Source organism: Leuciscus leuciscus (assembly GCF_965113295.1).
Source record: "Leuciscus leuciscus genome assembly, chromosome: 17".
Lineage (NCBI taxonomy): Eukaryota > Metazoa > Chordata > Actinopteri > Cypriniformes > Leuciscidae > Leuciscus > Leuciscus leuciscus.
This window is the reverse complement of record NC_138741.1, coordinates 3513877-3531028: the sequence shown is the minus strand read 5'-3', so window position 1 is coordinate 3531028 and position 17152 is coordinate 3513877. Positions and strand designations below refer to the sequence as shown.

The window sequence follows — 17152 nt, the reverse complement described above, 5'->3', positions numbered from 1 at the left end:
TCATGTAAATACCCCCCTTAATGTGTCAGATAAGAGAGACATACAGAATGTGAAGAGCGGTGGGTGCCTGAGATGCATAAAATCTACAGGTCCAGAAGAGAATCAAAGGTAATCAATTAAGGTAAAAGGGGAGGAGCCACCTTAATTCAAAGGTGTACAAACAGGCAAAGCTAAGCACTGGTGTGTGTTGTGGTGTTTGAGTCAAAGTTTGTTAGGATGGGGTTTCTGAAAGTTGTCTTAGTGATGGTTGTGATTGTTGCATTTGATCTGCCTGATGTCTGGGGAAGTTTAAGGCACAGTCCAAGAAGCATTGGGCCAAAATCAGATCCAGCTTCCAGAAGTCCGGCCCTTTCTCCTCTAGGGCTCTGGAACCCTTTGCAAGTGGCTTCTCAGTTTCAGAGTCCTTTGGGTCACGACTTCAAAAGCCTTGCACAGGAGCCTTTTGGCCTTCAGGAGAAGCAGCTGTTGCAGGGTCCAGTGAAGCCTTTGGATTGGAGGTATCCCATTGTTCCCGAGGCGCAGCGTGAGTTGGCGGTGGACTTCCAGTTGAGGCAACCCGTGACTCCCAGCAGCGTAGCGGTTCAATGCGGCGAGAATCGGGTGCTTGTAGAGGTCCAGCAGGACTTTTTCAGCAATGGTCAGTTGATCGAGCCAACTGGTCTGTCTTTAGGTGGATGTCCTGTTGTTGGTCAGGATCCTGAGTCTAGAGTGCTCATCTTTGACTATGAATTACAAAACTGCATCAGCTTGCTGATGGTAAGAACTCAAAATCTTAATGGGTTATTTTGGTGTGGCGGAAGATAGCCAAAATCTTTTAAGGAAAGTCAGTTTACTTGGTCTTAGCTGCCCTGGCATTGCAAATGAAAACCATGTACTATCTATTTGAATGTGGAAATCCTGAATTTTCAAACTACTTGCCTTTAATAACCCTTCAAACCAACAACATTTTGATGCTCTTATTTTGGAGTCATTCAACTATTGCACTGAGCACTTTCCCATTCATAGCAATATGAGGGCACTGTCTTGGTATACATTAAGTCTCTGGGATGACCCTCTTGGTAACCACAGTCTTTTTCCAGATGAATGAGGGTGAGCTTGTCTACACCTTCTCTCTTACCTACACCCCTGAGGCGCTTGCAGGTATTCCGATTACCCGGGCCGATGGTGCAATTGTTGGTGTTCAATGCCATTATCAAAGGTAAGTGATCTCTGTGACTTTCTGTTCTTTTTCGAGCAACTGGGAGACCATTTAATGGGTACATTCATGAACCGCAGGCTTCAAAATGTAAGCAGTGATGCCTTGAGGCCAACATGGTTCCCTTATGCCTCAACCAAGGCTGGTGAAGAAGTCTTGCTGTTCTCCCTGAAGCTCATGATGGGTTGGTACAGGTTGTTTCTTTCAATAAAATACACCTTTACCCTTTCTATTGTGGCTGTGCACTTAAAAAATAAATAATTGGTTATATTTTTATTTGTGTAGATGATTGGTCCTATCAGAGGCCTTCATACTCCTATTTCCTGGGTGATGTTATTAACATCGAGGCATCTGTGTATCAGTACAATCATGTGCCTTTGCGTGTGTTTGTGGACCGCTGTGTGGCCACTCAAGTACCTGATGTGAACTCCCTTCCAAGATATTCCTTAATTGAGAATCATGGGTAAGGTCATGGTCCTTGATGCGGTAGGACTGTTTTAAGTTGTTTGTAACCACTGTCACAGAATCATGGGTAAAGTCTAGTTGCTTGATGCTCTACAGTTGACGTTCATGAGTTGCTCTTTGTGATCATTTTGTTGTCAGGTGCTTTGTGGATGCCAAAACTACAGCTTCCAGCTCCCGCTTCATGCCTCGGTCTCAGGTTGACAAGATCCACTTCCAGCTGGAGGCGTTTATGTTCCATGAGGGCAACAGTCCTTCTGTATGTATTCTGAATATCATGTGTTAATTTGACTTCTCTTCTGGACTGCTTTGGTTTAGTGACTTGTCTGTCATCCCTTGCAGATTTACATAACCTGTGTTCTGAAGGCAACTATTGCTTCTGCACCCAGTGATGCTCAGCGCAAATCTTGTTCCTTTGCCAATGGGTAATCTTTTTTTTATATTTAATTACAAATTATGGACTTTGTTCATTTTGAAGGTTCCATGTCTTGTCTTTTTGCAGGTGGATTGCTGCTGATGGAAACGACCAAGTTTGTGGCTGCTGTGACTCAACATGTGGTCCTGATGGTGAATTTGCTGCTTCTCCCTATGGAGGTTGGTAGCGTTTTCTCTTTCTAAGGTTGCCTTTATGCAAGTGCTCTAACTTGGCTCTCTTCTCTCTAGGCATTCAGTGGGAAGGCAAGGCCTCACTTGGTCCTGTAATGGTTCAAGGGCAAAAGAGAGGTTCTTAATAAAACTGACAAACCAATCCTTGCTTGTTTCTGACTTGTCATTTTGCCGCAAGTCCCATATACCATACAACCATAGGGTTCCAGAAGTTTATACATTTTCTCCATAGGTTATCTTAAATTGAGCATTTTAAATGCAGCTACTGTAAGCTCCAAGGTTAATTGGTATATGCTTTTGAAGCCATCAGTTTACAACACATGTTTTTCGTTTAACAGCAGAATTTCCTGACGAAAAACATATCCATGATGCTTTTAAGAATTTGGCAAACAAATGATTCCAAAACTGCTCTGCAGGGAACACCTTGTACAATGAAGCACTGCTGATGTAATGGAGTTGATCTCTCTATTGTATTCCTGTGCTCTCACAGTTTGTATATGAATATTGTGATGCTTAACATAAGTATACAAATATATTGTTTTCAAAAACTTGCACTTTGAAACCCATTTTTAAATGTTTGCATTTAGGCCTCAAACTCTGTGGTGATGAAAATAAATGGCCAAATGCTTAAAGTTGCCTGTTTTTAGTTAAATGGTGTCATGTAAATGGCTGCATCCGAAATCACATACTCCATTGAGTAGGTATTTATTTTGAATTAGTAATTACTTCACAACCTCTAAAAAAAGTGTTTTGTGTAGTATGAATGAAATCCATATATACTACATCCACCATGTTATCATTGTCATGTGACCTTCCAGCATCAGTTGTTGCTTCACTGCCATTCACAAATCCTCTCCTGAGGCCTCATGGGATAGTAAAGTGTCCATCGTATGAACACTTTCGACTCTAGCCGGAAGTAGTAGATCATCCAGGTACTTTTTGCCTACTTTTTTATGAGTTCTGTAAGTTCGAACATACTACTTTTGTCATATACTGTTTTTCGCCAATTATATAGTAGGGAAGTATGCGATTTCGGATACAGCACTTTTATCAAATAAGAGAGACTGACCCTGTGTCTCGATGTCCATACTATCCATCCTAAACAGTATGTGAGATTAAAATAAGTGTGTCCCAAAACATAGTATGTTGAAAAGAGTATGCCTGAAGTCCCCAGATGGTCTACTATTTCTGGTCGATTTTCGAAGTGTGGATCCGTGCTCACTATAATGGCTAATATTGCCCACAACCCATTGCGCTTTGGAGGAGGATTCAGTTCAGAACTACAAACACGAGTTAAGTGTTCAGAAAACTACAAAACATGGCTGATGTGCGTGACCGATGGGTCAAGTAGAGAGTCTTCACAAAAACAGTACATACTGTTAGGGTATAGTATAAGTAGGCGAATTGAGACACAGCAAGACAAGGGCTGTGTTCGAAACCGCACATTCAATGAGTAGGTACTTAATTTCAATAAGTACTTACTTCGAAAGCGCTAAAAGAGTAGGTACTTTATAGCCTGAAGTATGAATGCGAACCGGACATCTGCCATGTTGACGTTATCATGTGACCTCCGACGCGTTATCACAAACGTTAACAAGCGTTAACACGTTTAATTCATCTGTCTGTAAATATCTTGATATTATAATAATAATAATAATTAATTACATTTATATAGCGCTTTTCTCAGCACTCAAAGCGCTTTACATAGAAGGGGGAATCTCCTCAACCACCACCAATGTGCAGCATCCACTTGAATGATGCGACGGCAGCCATATTGCGCCAGAACGCCCACCACACACCAGCTTACTGGTGGAGAGGAGACAGTGATGAAGCCAATCAGTATATGAGGATGATTAGGAAGCCATGATGGACAGAGGCCAAGGGGCAAATTTGGCCAGGATGCCGGGGTTACACCCCTACTCTTTCGAAAGACATCCTGGGATTTTTAATGACCACAGAGAGTCAGGACCTCGGTTTTACGTCTCATCCGAAGGACGGTGCTATTTGACAGTATAGTGTCCCCGTCACTATACAGGGGCGTTAGAACCCACACAGACCCCAGGGTGAGCACCCCCTGCTGGCCTCACTAACACCCCTAATATTGGTTAAACTTGCTCATTTTGTGGTCTTTTTGAAGAAACTGCTGCCCATTTATTTTGTGAATACATTTAGGTTTAATTTAAGTTCTTATATTTAACCCTACTAATGTGACCCACCGTTTCATCCTTAACGATATTATTTATTTTTATTACGAAATCCAAAAATTGTCATCTCTTGATAATTTCTTTATTTTATATCCAAACATTTTCATCCACAAGCAAAAGTGGCTAACTGCTTTATGTTTTCCTATTTTTCTTGTTGAATTTAACTCTCGTTTCATGCCTCAGGCCTAGGCCTATAAATAACAAAAAATTCATTGTTTAAATGTATTATAATGAATTATTTAAGAAAATATATATTAAGATATTAAACCTTGTAGGTTCTTTTTTCCTGTGTATAAAATCTCATATTATGTATGCGAACCCATGATATATATATATCCTCATAACATCAGTAATACGGTCCTACCTAGAACGGTTTTCCTCAGCGTTTGTCTGCACAAAGGGCAGCTGTGCGAAGATTCGCCATTGGAGAAAACTGTTGATTTTATACTCGAAAAATGTAAGTATCATTAATATAAAAAATGTATATTACCCCAGAATGAATTGCATTGCTATCCCACCCCAAAACATACAATAATAACAACGATAAATGCTGACCAATACTTACTTATATTACTTTTTACTGAAAATGATATAATTCAATAAAACAATGTAACACCTGCTTTGCAGAACTTGTGATAAACTAGATCAATGGGCCAATCAGAAGACACAGGAGTCGAAGGAGGCAGAGGTACACACACATGGACTTTTTTCCTTTAATATATCAAAAATGAAAGTATCAACAACAATAAAAAAAATGGATTTGAATGAACAATGTTTTAAAAGAAAATAAATTATACACAATTCAATAGTGAATTGACCTTAGTTGCAGATGAAAACAATTACCCAAATTAAATGCAAGAAAATATCAACCAAAAGAAAAACAACAGACCTTTAGTTCCTTTCCTTTCCCTTTTTAGCTAGTAGATTTCTATTTTGAGTTTCCTTATAATTTAGAATTTATTTTATTGCCTTTTGGCCTAATTTAGTTACACCTAATTGGCAGATTTATTAGTTATTTACTAGTTTAGATGTATCTCTTTCGTTTCTTAATTTCAGTGTAATTTTTGTGAAACAATCCTTTCACAATCCAAATTAAATGACAATTTCTCAACAAAATGTTCACCAACAAAGTAAATTTACAATTGTGTTTTGTTACCCACAATAATAATGAAAGTAAATATGTAGGGATATATCTTATCAGATCAAACGATTATTTTCAGTTCAAAGATTCTCAGTCCAAACAACACAAACAAATAGAAATTTCCCCTTTAGTTCTCAGAAAATGTCAGTTCCAAAAGGAAATAAAAGATACCTCAATCCTTAAAGTCAAAATAGAGAAAACTCCTACAGATGGTCGAACTGCAGGAATGACGCAAATCCAAGGAAAGAGGAGAAAAGTAGATCCAAGTTCGGTTTTCACGGGTGGCTCGCCATCTATTTCCTTCACTCGTCACGCGTCTCAATGCATCCACACCAAAGAACGCAGTCCACAACACGAAAATCCAACTTCAAAACACATACATGCAAAATCTGGCCTGCACACAACAGGGCAATGTCCTTAGTGATTTCTCTTTACATTAGAATCATTTAGCACATTTCTGAACAACAATTGACATTGTGATCACTCATTACACATAGTGAAACATCATAGTTTTTACTGTTTAGTCTCATATTAATACTGTACATAAACACTGTTAACCATATTTATCAAAATAAACATTCAACTCACCGATTCCTCTGTAAATTAACTGTTTTTTTGTTTGTTTGTCTCTCTTTCCAGGTTTCACCAGATGAACCACGTTAGTTTCGTTAGTGTTAGCGTGGCCTAACATCTACAGAATCAACAGGAACTCTACTCAGGTAAGTATCTAAACAAACGCTTCTCAATCAGTGTAGTTGTAACAATAAACTGATTCTCAATGAAATTCTAGGTTTTCTTTCAGGTATTTCACCATTAATTCTCCTAATCACCGTTTCTCCTCTCTGTATTGTTTCTCTGTTTTTCCGATCTGCGCTGCGCACAGGGAGGCGGAGTCAGCGCTGCTGCCTGTTTTTCCTGATTGGATGCCTAACATCTGCAGTGCTATACACAGTTTCCATTCGTTGCGATTTGCTGAAATAATTTACATATCACTTATATGAATAATAAAATGTATAATTTACATATTATAATAAACATTATAATAAACTATTACATTGTCACAAAGTTTTATTCTATTTGCTGTTCAGTCACATACATATTTAGTTAAATATGTCATTTTAATGGTTTAATTGTTAAATATTTTGGACAAATTAACTTGAGCAAAGACTGCAAATATGCTAATTTGAGTCTGGGTTACAACAAACAAAATGTAATGTATGTCATATGACATAGCTATGCATGAATACACTCTAGATATGTATATATAGTGAACATATCTACGTTTTCATTCAAACAATTAATTAAAGCATTAATTATATTTTATTTACTGACAACAATGAGAAATATTAATAAATTAGTAAAAGAATGAATGAAAGTCACCATCACACAATAAACAAATGCATATACAAGTCAACACATGAAACAAAGCTTTATTCAAACTACAATCATGTATGTAGGCTGCAGGCGCTGAACCCCACATCCTTCTGCCATCTCAACACAGCAATTCCCATTCTGCTGCTTTATTCTGATGAATCAGCTGACCGCCAGAGGTGAGCCGTTCCTTCGTGCCTGAGGTTGTTGCGTGATGTGTTGTGCTTCACAATCTGAGGAAATAAGGGCAGGTGGAGTATTCTGTATTCTGTATTCTCTTTTATGAATACAGAGGATTCGTACATACTTTTTCGCTCGCCTACTCTTTTTCCCCTACTATATAGTAGGGAAGTATGCGGTTTCGAACGCAGCCAAAGTTTCTATCATGGATGAACTGTCAGTTTCCTAATTGCAAAAAGACTTTAGATTAAAACCTAAAGCCTTTTTTTGGCTAGTGACATTATAGCACTCTCTCATTGGCTAATGCATAAACTCTACAGGTCCAGAGGAGAATCAAAGGTAATCAATTAAGGTAAAAGGGGTGGAGCCACCTTAATTCAAAGGTATACAAACAGGCAAAGCCAATTACTGGTGTGTGTTGAGGTGTTTGTGTCAAAGTTTGTTAGGATGGGGTTCCTGATAGTTGTCTTAGTGATTGTTGCATGTGAGCTGCATGATGTCTGGGGAAGTTTGAGGTACAGTCATAGTCCAAGAAGCATGGGGCCAAAATCAGATCCAGCTTCCAGAAGTCCTGCCCTTTCTCCTCAAGGATTCTGGAACCCTTTGCAAGTGGTTTCTCAGTTTCAGAGTCCTTTGGGTCCCAACTTCAAAAGCCTTGCACAGGAGCCTTTTGGCCTTCAGGAGAAGCAGCTGTTGCAGGGTCCAATGAAGCCTTTGGATTGGAAGTATCCCACTGTTCCTGAGGTGCAGAGTGAGTTGGTGGGGAACTTCCCGATGAGGCAACCCGTGACTCCCGGCAGCGTAGCGGTTCAATGCGGCGAGAACCGGGTTCTTGTAGAGGTCCAGCAAGACCTTTTCAGCAATGGTCAGTTGATCCAGCCAACTGGTCTGTCTTTAGGTGGATGTCCAGTTATTGGTCAGGATCCTGAGTCTAGAGTGCTCATCTTTGAGTATGAATTACAGGACTGCAACAGTGTGCTGATGGTAAGAACTCATGAATCTTAATGGGTTATTTTGGTGTGGCAGAAGAGAGCCAAAATCTTTCAAGGAAAGTCAGTTAACTTGGTTGTCATTTGCAATGCCAGGGCAACTAAGACCAAGTTCTATTTAAATGGGTAAATCCTGAATTTAAGCACTTGCCTTTTAAATAACCCTTCAAACAACATATGATGTAAACTCACCCACAAATGGTATGAAAGGAACTTAAGAAACCAGATCAAATCTTGTGCCTTAATAGTGTTACCCAGGAGCAGCCAATGTGCATGTCTCCAAAACATTGACTATCTCTGGCAACACTGGAGCTTCTTAGGGCAGCTGTAGTGATGTGAAGACTTGATTAATTGGTGATTTTGCTCTTCAGGAATTCTTCCATATTGCACAGTGCACCTTCTCCCATTCATGGCAATATGAGTGCACGGTCTTGGTATATGTAAAGTCTCTGGGATGACCCTCTTGGTAACCACAATCTTTTTACAGATGAATGAGGATGAACTTGTCTACACCTTCTCTCTTACCTACAACCCTGAGGCGCTTGCAGGTACTCCGATTACCCGGTCTGATGGTGCAATTGTTGGTGTACAATGCCATTATCAAAGGCAAGTGATCTCTTTGACTTTCTGCACTTTCTCGTGAAACTGGGAGACAATTTGATGGGTAATTTAATGAACCACAGGCTCCAAAGTGTAAGCAGTGATGCCTTGAGGCCAGCATGGTTCCCTTATGCCTCAACCAAGGCTGGTGAAGAAGTCTTGCTGTTCTCCCTGAAGATCATGATGGGTTGGTACAGGTGTTTTTTCTTTCAATAAAATAAACCTTTACCCTTGCTATTGTGGCTGTGCCTAAAGTGTTTTTTTTTTGTATAGATGATTGGTCCTATCAGAGGCCTTCATACACCTATTTCCTGGGTGGTGTTATTAACATCGAGGCATCTGTGAAGCAGTACAATCATGTGCCTCTGCGTGTGTTTGTGGACCGCTGTGTGGCCACTCAAGTACCTGATGTGAACTCCCTTCCAAGATTTTCCTTCATTGAGAATCATGGGTAAGGTCATGGCCCTTGATGCGGTAGGACTGTTTAAGTTGCTTTTTGTAACCACAGTCATGGGTAAGGTCTAGTTGCTTGATGCTCTACAGTTGACATTCATGAGTTGCTCTCTGATTTTTGTCGTCAGGTGCTTTGTGGATGCCAAAACTACAGCTTCCAGCTCCCGCTTCATGCCTCGGTCCCAGGTTGACAAGCTCCAGTTCCAGCTGGAGGCGTTTATGTTCCGGGAGGGCAACAGTCCTTCTGTATGTACTATTAATATCATGCGATAATTTGACTTCTCCTCCATCTGCTTTGGTTTTGTAACTTGTTTGTCATGCCTTGCAGATCTACATAACGTGTATTCTGAAGGCAACTATTGCTTCTGCACCCAGTGACGCTCAGCGGAAATCCTGTTCCTTTGCCAATGGGTACATGGGTTTTTTGGGGGGGGGTTATTTTAAGTCGACTTTTCTGATGTTGTAGGTTTCATGTCTTTGTCTTTTTGCAGGTGGTCTGCTGCTGATGGAAACGACCAAGTTTGTGCTTGCTGTGACTCAACATGTGGTCCTGATGGTGAATTTGCTGCCTCTCCCTATGGAGGTTTGTAGCTTGTTTTCTTTTTTCATTTTTTTTTTTTTCAAGTGCTCTAACTTGGCTTTCTTCTCTCTAGGCATTCAGTGGGAAGGCAAGGCCTCACTTGGTCCTGTAATGGTTCAAGGGCAAAAGAGAGGTTCTCAATAAAACTGGCAAACCAATCCATGCTTGCATCTGATTTCTCATTTCACGTCATGTCTGGTTTAACTTTTTTTTTATAATTGGAAGTGCCTCGTTCTGCCAATGTGGTGAAACTGATAGTCCTATTGTACATTTGTAAGTCCCATATAGCCTGGAACCCTTTGGTTGCATTGTTATATGGGACTTGCAAAGGTACAGAAGTTTTTCTCCATAGGGAAATTAAATAAAAGAAGCCTTTTTAAAGGCTGCTAGTGTAAGACCAAGGTTAATTGATATATACTTTTGAAGTCATCAGTTAGTTACTTTGTTTAACTGTAAATTTCCTGGTAAAAAGAATTACCCATGATGCTCTTAAGAATTCCAAAAGCGCTCAGCAAGGAACACCTTGTCTCATGAAGCACTGCAGATGTAATGGACTTGGTCTCTCTATCATTCCTGTACTCTGTGTTTGTGTATATTGTGACAATTGTTTGTAATCAGCTTCCACAGGAGTTTGATCACATTAAGCTGTAGTGGTGTACATGAAACTAGTCTATAATTTGTTTGCACTCATGTGCTCGTTAGTTGACGTTATCTTTACAAGCTGTCAGTTTCTTGATTGTAAAATTGTGTATGAATGTAGATATCTTAAAGCCCTCTAGTGACTTTCTAGAATTCTCATTTGCTAATGTAGTGGTTGTTCAGTCCTGGTCCAAGGGATCCACTCATCTGCACATTTTAGCTATATTAAGACTGTCAGTCCTAATCTGAATGAAATAAAAATTAGCAAGTGTGAATTTTATTTATTACAAATCTTTTTCAAGCTACATTGTTTTGAATCACATTTCTGTAAATCAGTTTCAATCTGACTGCTATGATTGGGGTTCATGTGATTTATGCAACTTTCTCATGTCACACAAAATGTTAACATCAGATGCTGTTTTATGAAACCTGCTGAAAGTCGCTGCAGAAACAAGATTGTTGTAAAGTGCTCAATGAGCAGAAAATGACAACATAATGAAGACATGGTTTGAAACCAGTGGAGACGACAGCACGGAATAAAGCTGCTCATACCAGCCTCCTATGGTTCTGTTGTGGCCTAAGAAGATGCAGTAGTCCAGTACGGTGGCTAATACACGTTGTAAATAAGACATCTGCATTGCAGACTCCTCTGTTGCAGTTGTTTTTGGTGTATGCTTACCAACACAACGTAATTTCCATAGAAATCAATGCAGAAATTACGGAAAGTGAAAGAGCGGCATGGATACACAAATCAGATCTGAATTAGTTGCAATATATAATGTGGACATCAAAAATTTTAGTTCAGATTCCAATCGGTTACACAAATAATCAGGGGCTCGTTCTTCGTACGTTGCTTATTACATCCGAGATCAAATTACACATCTAAGATGATATCATCGTGCTAATCATGATCTGGCTAACCCGGTTCTTCGAACACTTGCCGGATATGATTAGTATAGCTGGATTGAGTTATCTGAGATAATTGCGCGTTCATGCGCTGGGTTAAAAGGGGATATGTATCGATAGTAGAAACATTGATCAGGAATGCTGCTATTGGCTGCTCAGCGTGACCAAAGAGCGCGCACAGTTTTTCTCCTCAGCAGAGCAAGAACTAATAGTCGAAGTTAATTCAGAATTTTAATGTTTAATCAAAACGCCAGGGAACACCTCAAAGTCTACAAAAGCCAGGAGAGAGGGCTGGCAAAAAGTAGCAGACAATTTAAATCCGTTAGATGTGGCCATGTTAGATGTTTTTATCACTTATTATTAGCCTATATATTTGTATTTTAATAATTGCATAATTACCTTGTTCATTGTAATGTCAGAGTCACCACACTAGAACATGGGAACAAATAAAAGTGAAGTACAAAAATATTCTACATAATGGTATTTTTTTGTTATATTATAGTCTCTTTTATAAAAGGCACTGTTAAATAAATGGTTGTCTGTTTATAAAAGCAACCAAGAAAAAGGCTGAGAAAAAAGATAAGAAAAGATCTTAGTAGCCTACACTGTAAAATAATTTTTTCTGCATTAAATTAAGGCCGTATAGTCATTTCAACTGTTAAATCTTGAGTAATGATGAATTGCTTTGACTTGTGAAAGTGAAAACTGATAAACTTATGTTAATGTAAAAATATTTTGCCATGAGTTATTGATCACATTTTTCCTGAGTGTAGTTCATTGTAATGACATTGTGTTTTCCTCTTTTGTGCACTTTTACATAATACACCAACACTTGTATCTGTTCCCAAGAAAATGGTGGCTGAAATATGTGCAGTAAGTGGACATTTTCTAACTTTCCAAAGGAAAGAAAGTATAAGACTTTGTAATGTCCATTTGTTTCCATTTCACTGCACAGTGAATAAACCCTCTCAGATAACTGTAATATGGAGGAACTAGCCTACCTGCAAGTGCATAAATAACTTTACTTAATTTATACTTGTATGCTTTATGGCTGCTGTGTGTGTGTGTGTGTGTGTGTGTGTTGTACTGTGTAGTACATGAATGAACCACAAGCAACACCACTTACCAGTTTCGGAAATGTCGTTTTGAATGTATTGCACCAGTGTGTTAGACTATGTTGTAGTGTGTGTGATTACTAGGATGTTTGGGGAATTGGGTGAGACGTTATGGATTTGTGTTTACAGTTTTGAGAATACGAGACATAGTTTCAAGAAATGTGTTTAAGCAATCGAGATAAACTGTAATACACTAGCAACAATACACTATGTCTACCAAAACACTGCAAACACGTAATACGCATGCATATGATGTCACCGCTTTCATAAATTCATATTTTTGTAGTTTACAAGGAGACAATAATGGTATCGGTTTCAAAAACTTGCACTTTGAAATCAGTTTTCAAAACTTTGAGTTTTAGGCGCCCAAAACGCTGTTGTTGTGTAAATGAACAAAATGCATAAAAAGATTTAGTTGAAAATTGTGTCATGTAAATACCCCCCTTAATGTGTCAGATAAGAGAGACATACAGAATGTGAAGAGCGGTGGGTGCCTGAGATGCATAAAATCTACAGGTCCAGAAGAGAATCAAAGGTAATCAATTAAGGTAAAAGGGGAGGAGCCACCTTAATTCAAAGGTGTACAAACAGGCAAAGCTAAGCACTGGTGTGTGTTGTGGTGTTTGAGTCAAAGTTTGTTAGGATGGGGTTTCTGAAAGTTGTCTTAGTGATGGTTGTGATTGTTGCATTTGATCTGCCTGATGTCTGGGGAAGTTTAAGGCACAGTCCAAGAAGCATGGGGCCAAAATCAGATCCAGCTTCCAGAAGTCCGGCCCTTTCTCCTCTAGGGCTCTGGAACCCTTTGCAAGTGGCTTCTCAGTTTCAGAGTCCTTTGGGTCACGACTTCAAAAGCCTTGCACAGGAGCCTTTTGGCCTTCAGGAGAAGCAGCTGTTGCAGGGTCCAGTGAAGCCTTTGGATTGGAGGTATCCCATTGTTCCCGAGGCGCAGCGTGAGTTGGCGGTGGACTTCCAGTTGAGGCAACCTGTGACTCCCAGCAGCGTAGCGGTTCAATGCGGCGAGAATCGGGTGCTTGTAGAGGTCCAGCAGGACTTTTTCAGCAATGGTCAGTTGATCCAGCCAACTGGTCTGTCTTTAGGTGGATGTCCTGTTGTTGGTCAGGATCCTGAGTCTAGAGTGCTCATCTTTGACTATGAATTACAGAACTGCATCAGCTTGCTGATGGTAAGAACTCAAATCTTAATGGGTTATTTTGGTGTGGCGGAAGATAGCCAAAATCTTTTGAGGAAAGTCAGTTTACTTGGTCTTAGCTGCCCTGGCATTGCAAATGAAAACCATGTACTATCTATTTGAATGTGGAAATTTTCAAACTACTTGCCTTTAATAACCCTTCAAACCAACAACATTTTGATGCTCTTATTTTGGAGTCATTCAACTATTGCACTGAGCACTTTCCCATTCATAGCAATATGAGGGCACTGTCTTGGTATACGTTAAGTCTCTGGGATGACCCTCTTGGTAACCACAGTCTTTTTCCAGATGAATGAGGGTGAGCTTGTCTACACCTTCTCTCTTACCTACACCCCTGAGGCGCTTGCAGGTATTCCGATTACCCGGGCCGATGGTGCAATTGTTGGTGTTCAATGCCATTATCAAAGGTAAGTGATCTCTGTGACTTTCTGTTCTTTTTCGAGCAACTGGGAGACCATTTAATGGGTACATTCATGAACCGCAGGCTTCAAAATGTAAGCAGTGATGCCTTGAGGCCAACATGGTTCCCTTATGCCTCAACCAAGGCTGGTGAAGAAGTCTTGCTGTTCTCCCTGAAGCTCATGATGGGTTGGTACAGGTTGTTTCTTTCAATAAAATACACCTTTACCCTTTCTATTGTGGCTGTGCACTTAAAAAATAAATAATTGGTTATATTTTTATTTGTGTAGATGATTGGTCCTATCAGAGGCCTTCATACTCCTATTTCCTGGGTGATGTTATTAACATCGAGGCATCTGTGTATCAGTACAATCATGTGCCTTTGCGTGTGTTTGTGGACCGCTGTGTGGCCACTCAAGTACCTGATGTGAACTCCCTTCCAAGATATTCCTTAATTGAGAATCATGGGTAAGGTCATGGTCCTTGATGCGGTAGGACTATTTTAAGTTGTTTGTAACCACTGTCACAGAATCATGGGTAAAGTCTAGTTGCTTGATGCTCTACAGTTGACGTTCATGAGTTGCTCTTTGTGATCATTTTGTTGTCAGGTGCTTTGTGGATGCCAAAACTACAGCTTCCAGCTCCCGCTTCATGCCTCGGTCTCAGGTTGACAAGATCCACTTCCAGCTGGAGGCGTTTATGTTCCATGAGGGCAACAGTCCTTCTGTATGTATTCTGAATATCATGTGTTAATTTGACTTCTCTTCTGGACTGCTTTGGTTTAGTGACTTGTCTGTCATCCCTTGCAGATTTACATAACCTGTGTTCTGAAGGCAACTATTGCTTCTGCACCCAGTGATGCTCAGCGCAAATCTTGTTCCTTTGCCAATGGGTAATCTTTATTTTTTTATTTAATTACAAATTATGGACTTTGTTCATTTTGAAGGTTCCATGTCTTGTCTTTTTGCAGGTGGATTGCTGCTGATGGAAATGACCAAGTTTGTGGCTGCTGTGACTCAACATGTGGTCCTGATGGTGAATTTGCTGCTTCTCCCTATGGAGGTTGGTAGCGTTTTCTCTTTCTAAGGTTGCCTTTATGCAAGTGCTCTAACTTGGCTCTCTTCTCTCTAGGCATTCAGTGGGAAGGCAAGGCCTCACTTGGTCCTGTAATGGTTCAAGGGCAAAAGAGAGGTTCTTAATAAAACTGACAAACCAATCCTTGCTTGTTTCTGACTTGTCATTTTGCCGCAAGTCCCATATACCATACAACCATAGGGTTCCAGAAGTTTATACATTTTCTCCATAGGTTATCTTAAATTGAGCATTTTAAATGCAGCTACTGTAAGCTCCAAGGTTAATTGGTATATGCTTTTGAAGCCATCAGTTTACAACACATGTTTTTCGTTTAACAGCAGAATTTCCTGACGAAAAACATATCCATGATGCTTTTAAGAATTTGGCAAACAAATGATTCCAAAGCTGCTCTGCAGGGAACACCTTGTACAATGAAGCACTGCTGATGTAATGGAGTTGATCTCTCTATTGTATTCCTGTGCTCTCACAGTTTGTATATGAATATTGTGATGCTTAACATAAGTATACAAATATATTGTTTTCAAAAACTTGCACTTTGAAACCCATTTTTAAATGTTTGCATTTAGGCCTCAAACTCTGTGGTGATGAAAATAAATGGCCAAATGCTTAAAGTTGCCTGTTTTTAGTTAAATGGTGTCATGTAAATGGCTGCATCCGAAATCACATACTCCATTGAGTAGGTATTTATTTTGAATTAGTAATTACTTCACAACCTCTAAAAAAAGTGTTTTGTGTAGTATGAATGAAATCCATATATACTACATCCACCATGTTATCATTGTCATGTGACCTTCCAGCATCAGTTGTTGCTTCACTGCCATTCACAAATCCTCTCCTGAGGCCTCATGGGATAGTAAAGTGTCCATCGTATGAACACTTTCGACTCTAGCCGGAAGTAGTAGATCATCCAGGTACTTTTTGCCTACTTTTTTATGAGTTCTGTAAGTTCGAACATACTACTTTTGTCATATACTGTTTTTCGCCAATTATATAGTAGGGAAGTATGCGATTTCGGATACAGCACTTTTATCAAATAAGAGAGACTGACCCTGTGTCTCGATGTCCATACTATCCATCCTAAACAGTATGTGAGATTAAAATAAGTGTGTCCCAAAACATAGTATGTTGAAAAGAGTATGCCTGAAGTCCCCAGATGGTCTACTATTTCTGGTCGATTTTCGAAGTGTGGATCCGTGCTCACTATAATGGCTAATATTGCCCACAACCCATTGCGCTTTGGAGGAGGATTCAGTTCAGAACTACAAACACGAGTTAAGTGTTCAGAAAACTACAAAACATGGCTGATGTGCGTGACCGATGGGTCAAGTAGAGAGTCTTCACAAAAACAGTACATACTGTTAGGGTATAGTATAAGTAGGCGAATTGAGACACAGCAAGACAAGGGCTGTGTTCGAAACCGCACATTCAATGAGTAGGTACTTAATTTCAATAAGTACTTACTTCGAAAGCGCTAAAAGAGTAGGTACTTTATAGCCTGAAGTATGAATGCGAACCGGACATCTGCCATGTTGACGTTATCATGTGACCTCCGACGCGTTATCACAAACGTTAACAAGCGTTAACACGTTTAATTCATCTGTCTGTAAATATCTTGATATTATAATAATAATAATAATTAATTACATTTATATAGCGCTTTTCTCAGCACTCAAAGCGCTTTACATAGAAGGGGGAATCTCCTCAACCACCACCAATGTGCAGCATCCACTTGGATGATGCGACGGCAGCCATATTGCGCCAGAACGCCCACCACACACCAGCTTACTGGTGGAGAGGAGACAGTGATGAAGCCAATCAGTATATGAGGATGATTAGGAAGCCATGATGGACAGAGGCCAAGGGGCAAATTTGGCCAGGATGCCGGGGTTACACCCCTACTCTTTCGAAAGACATCCTGGGATTTTTAATGACCACAGAGAGTCAGGACCTCGGTTTTACGTCTCATCCGAAGGACGGTGCTATTTGACAGTATAGTGTCCCCGTCAC

General features: G+C 39.9%; 2 protein-coding genes and 1 long non-coding RNA gene across 3 annotated transcripts; 2 read left to right on the top strand and 1 right to left on the bottom strand.

The window, feature by feature from the left end:
* Positions 1–243: 243 nt before the first annotated feature.
* On the top strand, positions 244–9941 carry LOC309478966 (uncharacterized protein; the record flags this gene model as incomplete). The annotated part of the gene is made up of 16 exons (XM_082142812.1): positions 244–756; positions 1080–1198; positions 1276–1379; positions 1481–1658; positions 1799–1916; positions 2000–2082; positions 2160–2251; positions 5112–5155; positions 7583–8143; positions 8636–8754; positions 8832–8935; positions 9022–9199; positions 9330–9447; positions 9530–9612; positions 9693–9784; positions 9855–9941. 16 exons carry the CDS (start codon positions 244–246, stop codon positions 9923–9925), a joined length of 2577 nt encoding a protein of 858 aa, XP_081998938.1. The 3' UTR covers positions 9926–9941.
* On the bottom strand, positions 5169–6336 carry LOC309479710. Its single transcript, XR_014199392.1, has 2 exons — positions 6197–6336; positions 5169–6002 (listed from the first exon to the last, which is right to left on the bottom strand). It is a non-coding gene; the product is annotated as an uncharacterized lncRNA (long non-coding RNA).
* Positions 9942–12750: 2809 nt separating the features above from the next.
* On the top strand, positions 12751–15120 carry LOC309478965 (zona pellucida sperm-binding protein 3-like; the record flags this gene model as incomplete). Its single annotated transcript, XM_082142811.1, has 7 exons — positions 12751–13624; positions 13940–14058; positions 14136–14239; positions 14341–14518; positions 14659–14776; positions 14860–14942; positions 15021–15120. The coding sequence occupies exons 1-7, from the start codon at positions 13085–13087 to the stop codon at positions 15118–15120; spliced, it is 1242 nt and encodes a 413-aa protein (XP_081998937.1). The 5' UTR covers positions 12751–13084.
* Positions 15121–17152: the final 2032 nt, after the last annotated feature.